General features: G+C 60.0%; 1 protein-coding gene across 1 annotated transcript in view; it reads right to left on the bottom strand.

Annotated features, from left to right (window-relative positions):
* The window catches only part of LOC104617181 (uncharacterized protein KIAA0513-like), a gene marked incomplete at both ends in the record, with an annotated part of 4878 nt that extends 825 nt beyond the window's left edge, over window positions 1-4053 (bottom strand). The window contains 7 exons of the mRNA XM_010282428.1: window positions 926-1003; window positions 1336-1414; window positions 2001-2041; window positions 2489-2696; window positions 3212-3282; window positions 3427-3500; window positions 3954-4053. Of these exons, the coding sequence (XP_010280730.1) occupies window positions 926-1003; window positions 1336-1414; window positions 2001-2041; window positions 2489-2696; window positions 3212-3282; window positions 3427-3500; window positions 3954-4053 (651 nt within the window). The remainder of the gene's footprint in view (window positions 1-925; window positions 1004-1335; window positions 1415-2000; window positions 2042-2488; window positions 2697-3211; window positions 3283-3426; window positions 3501-3953) is intronic.
* Window positions 4054-4674: the final 621 nt, after the last annotated feature.

Genomic DNA, 4674 nt, shown 5'->3' with positions numbered 1-4674 from the left:
GACCCTGCGCGGAGCCTGGCGGAGCTCCCCACGGCGCGAGCCGGGGCTGCCGTGGCTCGGCTCAGGTTTTGGGGAGGACGCAGGAGGGCTGGCTGCTTCAAGAAGTGCTGCCACTGCTCAGAAGAGGGGCTGTTCAAATGCTCTGAGCTCAACGGCTCTCACCCCGAGAGCTCAAAGCCTCAAAGCACTGCACGGACACGCAGCGGCACGGTCCGGCTTCGGAGGGATGAAACTGCGGTCGAGAGAGGCGTGAATTGCTCGAGCCCTCACAGCAGGTCCGTGGTGGAGCAGGAGATGGGCACGAGTCCGGTGAGCATCTTACCCATCCGTGCACCCCCTGGGGTCCCCACGCCCGGGCACCCAGACACTCCCTGCACACAGCTACCCTCCGAAATGAGCAGCCCCTTCCCTTTGCAGGGCTCATCCCCATCCTCCCAGCGCTCGGGGCCGACCACGCTGCTGTCTCCAGCGCGTGTCCGGGGTCAGTCCCCACGCCGTGCTGGCGGCACTTCCACAGCCCTCCCGGGGACGGCCAGGACCCAGGGCGTGCTCTCCCCGTCCGCTGCACCTCCCCAAGCACCTTTTCCCAGATCCGCTTGCAAACTCAGCGCCAACAGCCTTAACCCTGGCTGGGTTTTCTGGGAACACCTCTAGAGCTTGCAAAAACGATGCAAAATGAGCAAGAAAACGTTCACGTTCCCAAATCCCCAAGAGGATGCACATCTGCCTGGCCAAGGAAAGGGATTATTTTCCTTGCTCACCTGCCCACCCCACAGCCCAGTGGCCCTGGCAGCTTTGCAATCAGGGGTGGAAAGCAGAGCATCTCCCTGTGGTCGGTAAGGTTTAGGGTCACAGGGAGCAGCGGGGAACGCCGGGGAGCTGGAGGGGACACGGCGTCTCCTTCTCCCATGGGCTCACGTCCTACCTGGTGGTGGGGGACCGCTTCCTGCGCTCGCAGTGCACGGCGTCAAAGAAGGCGGCATTCCAAAACCGCAGGTTGTGCCTGCAGGGAGGGAGGGAGATGTTGGGGACGGCCACCCGCCATCTCCCCCAGCCTGCCCCCGAGTCCTCCCAGGGCCAAGCTCCCCCGTTTCCCAGGGGCCAGGAGGTGATTCAAGGAGGGGGCTAAGCAAGTCTGGCAGATTTGGTCCAGTTTTGGACCAGCTCCTTGTGTGTCTGCAAACACACTCTCGCTAGCACAAGGGATGTGCAAAAGCCGTGGCCACCTCTTTTAAGGGAAGCAGCAGCTTAAAAGCGCTCATGAAAGTCTGGGGAACGTGTGGGCAAGGAGGACAAACCCCCGCCCCGGGGAGGCCAATGCCAGGCAGGCGTTACCAGATGGGCTGCTGCTTGAGGTGCATGTACAGGTAGATCTTCTCCCCTTTCTTCTCCTCCTCTGGGCTCTGCACGGAAACTGTGGGGACACACAGTTACGTGCCTAGGTCGGGATGATTCCCACCTTCCCACCCATGCACAGACCTTGTGCCCCCCTGCCAGCTTGGTGTCCAAGCCACCATGACGGCAAGGTCTGCAAACCAAATACTCATCCCCAACACCTCCACAGCAATGTGAAGAGGAGCTCTGGCTGCCCTTTGCGGGCAGATGTTAGCTCTAATAGAGGCATGGATGTCCCAGGTGGACGTGCGAGGGACTGGACCACTGGTTCGGTAGCGCGCGAGCTACTGGGACACGGCTGGAAGAGCACAAAAGCTCAGAAGCAGTGGATGGTCCAAACCTCTGCAACCTGGTACCACTGAGGACAAGATGCCACAAGATGTTCTTGTGGAACAGGAGCTGTGATTGCTCCAAAGCAAGGAGCTGTGAAGGCTGCTTTGGAGCACTTCTCTAGGAGCTCAGAGGAGACAGCATTGGTCCTTCCTGCCCTTCTCCCCACTCCACACCTCCGGCAATGCCAGGCATCTCATACCACTCCCAACCCTCGCTCCTTCCCCAAGGGATGCCTTGACCGTGCCTACTTCAGCAATGCTGGCTCTACTCACCCGTCTTCTTCAGCTTCTCCTTTGGTTTGTCCTCACCTTCGCTGTGGCACAGAAACCAGTGTCAGATCCCAAGAAGCCTGTCCCCCTGACAGCCCACGCAGCAAAACCCCGTTCCCTTTGGCATGGGGACCACCTTCATTTGAAAGATCCCCTGCTCCCATGCCATTGTCCCCTGGGCCAGAAAGGTGACTAAGAGACTGTGATGTCCATCCCAGTTGGACCCAGCACAGAGATGATGCAGAAGACCACAAAGCAGCAGCACCATCTCCTGGAACCACATATCTCCACTGCCAAGGGACACAGGGCTCCCAGACCACGAGATGGCCCACGACCAAAGTATGAAGCATGGGACCAGGCTAGAGACCCTCTTCCCATGGCCATGATAACCCCTGGCTCATGGTGGCCCTACACCCAGGAGGTTTCTGGCTTGGTCACTTTAGGAGTGCATGCCTCAGCCTACTCTGCCCACCCAACAGAGTGGTACCCACTCGCTCCTTTTGGTGGTAGGACCCTTCAGTTTGGTCTCCAGGCCCCCAAAGAAGCCCTTGACGTTCTCCGTCTTGGCCGAGGTGTTTTTCAGCAGCCGCTCTGCAATGTCCTTCTTCTCCGCCAGCCAGCTGTTTGCCGACTTCAGGTATGAGTCAATGCTGCCCATGGGCTTCTCCTTGGCCTCCAATGGGAGCGCGTGGGTCTTGCCTGTGGGCAACATGGCAGGAGTTCAGCTGGAGCCATGGTCTTGGGTGCTGCCAGCTCCTGGGGGACCTGCTCCCGGCTACAGGATGCACCACGAAGAGTAGGAGTACAGATGGAAACAGCCCAGACCCCATCCCACCTCAATTCCTGTAGGTCTTTATCCTCTCCCCAGTTTTGCATAGAAAATCCAGCCCCCCATGGAGGAGCGACCGCCACACACCAAGAATGAGCCAAGGTGCTTCTGGGCTGGGGGTTTCGTATCACATGCCCAGGGTTGGGGAACATCTGGGGATCGCCACGGACAGATAGCCCTGGCTAGAAGCCATGGCACACCCCAGCGAGGGTCTCCAGCAGGTTTGCACAGCTGCTGGGCCATGGAGGCTCTTTTCTGCTTGACGTCGGAGTCAGCCAGAGCAAGGCAAGCTCTGCTGCCCGTCCGTCACCCTTCCCACGCACGGGGCACACTTCACCGCTGGTCTCCAGCGCAAGCAAAGCCCGAGGGTGCAAGTGCCTCTTACCGATGTAGTAATAGGTGAAACACATGGTCATGAGGTTCTTGGCAGGGCTGAAGTCATCCATCTGGTGACACCTGCCACGGAGGGAGGATTCGGTGAAGACACCCGGCGATGGCAACCGAAGCAGCCTCGTGGTCGCTGCCCTTCCTCGAGCCGTGGCTCTGATCTCAGGGGCTTTCGGTGGTTGCAGCGAAGCCCCAAACCCCTCCCCGACTTACTCAAACAGCACGAGGGCGAAGGACTGCATCAGGCGGTAGAAGGTCTGCTCCGAGACGCACTTGGAGTTGCAGCGCTGCAGGCACAAAGCCCAGGGTTTAGCCCAGCTCCGCAGGGCAGCTGCCTGCCGCAAGCAGCACGGGCAACCTCAGCCCCCCCGGGACCCCCGGCCGCAGGGAGGTGGGCAGAGGGCACAGGGGGTCGGGCCTCCCTCTCGGAGACAGCGGTTTGCCTCTCTGAATTGTTTTTCTAGGGAATAGGACGTTTCGGAGCGCTGATGGGATTTCAGTTTAAATAAAACAGACAACTTCTCTCCCACATTGCAACGAGCACGTGTTTAACTGCCTCGAGATGCATTTATCCACTCCGGTATCTCCCTGTATTGAAGTTCCTCCCTTTCCCCAAGTTCCTGCCCTCCAAAAACATTGCTTTGGGCCATTGCTAAATTCCCCTGGCCTGAACCTCCTGCCCAGGCTGCTCCAGAGCCCCGGTACAGGGCCACCGCTCCTTCGCACCTCTCTCCCCTTACCTGGGCACTCACGTATCTCGCGAACCATTCCCTGCCCTTCCCGTTCTCGCCGCTGCAGAGCTCACCAAACCTGGCCTTCTCTTCTTGGTCCAAATCCTCTCTGAAACGGGGGAAAAAAAAGACGAACAAAAAACATTAAAGTTGAGGATGTGGCCAGCATCCCTCATCCAGCCAGCACGGCTCAGCTGCATCCTCTCTCTCAGCAGCGGCATCCCAGCGCCGCGACGCCGGGAGGAGAGCGGAGGAAGAGGGGAAGGAGAGCATCCATTTTGTCATCCTCCGGCTCACACTGCTCTTTTGTTCCTCCTTGGCAGCGGGGGAGAGCAAAGGCAGAGGGAGAAGGGAAGAGCCAAGGACAGCCCGAGCAGAAACTGAGCTCCAGAGACAGACACTCTGCCCCCGAGCAAAACCAGCCCCTGTTGCTGCTCATCACGCTCGGTTTGCTCAATCCGGCTCGACACGCTGAGCCGCAGCGTTGTGGAGACCACAGCGATGGGAGCCGGGGGGACGCAGGGCTGGGGGGGGGAAGCCGGGGGCTGCCCCGCGGCGCGTGCGGGCTGAGAGACTGACATACCCAGCGGGGCAGAGGGGCTGGAGACCCTCGGCGTGGGAAAGGGGAGGAAGAAGCGGGGAGGGAAGCTGGGGGTGAAAGATGAGCCGGGAACTGCCCCAGAGAGGGGTGCAAGTCAGCGCCCGCATCCTCCCCTTAGCTCCGACGCCT

This window comes from Phaethon lepturus, unplaced genomic scaffold (genome assembly GCF_000687285.1).
Source record: "Phaethon lepturus isolate BGI_N335 unplaced genomic scaffold, ASM68728v1 scaffold22722, whole genome shotgun sequence".
Classification (NCBI taxonomy): Eukaryota; Metazoa; Chordata; class Aves; order Phaethontiformes; family Phaethontidae; genus Phaethon; species Phaethon lepturus.
Note: the sequence above shows the minus strand (reverse complement) of the source record. Positions and strands in the feature narration are given on the sequence as shown.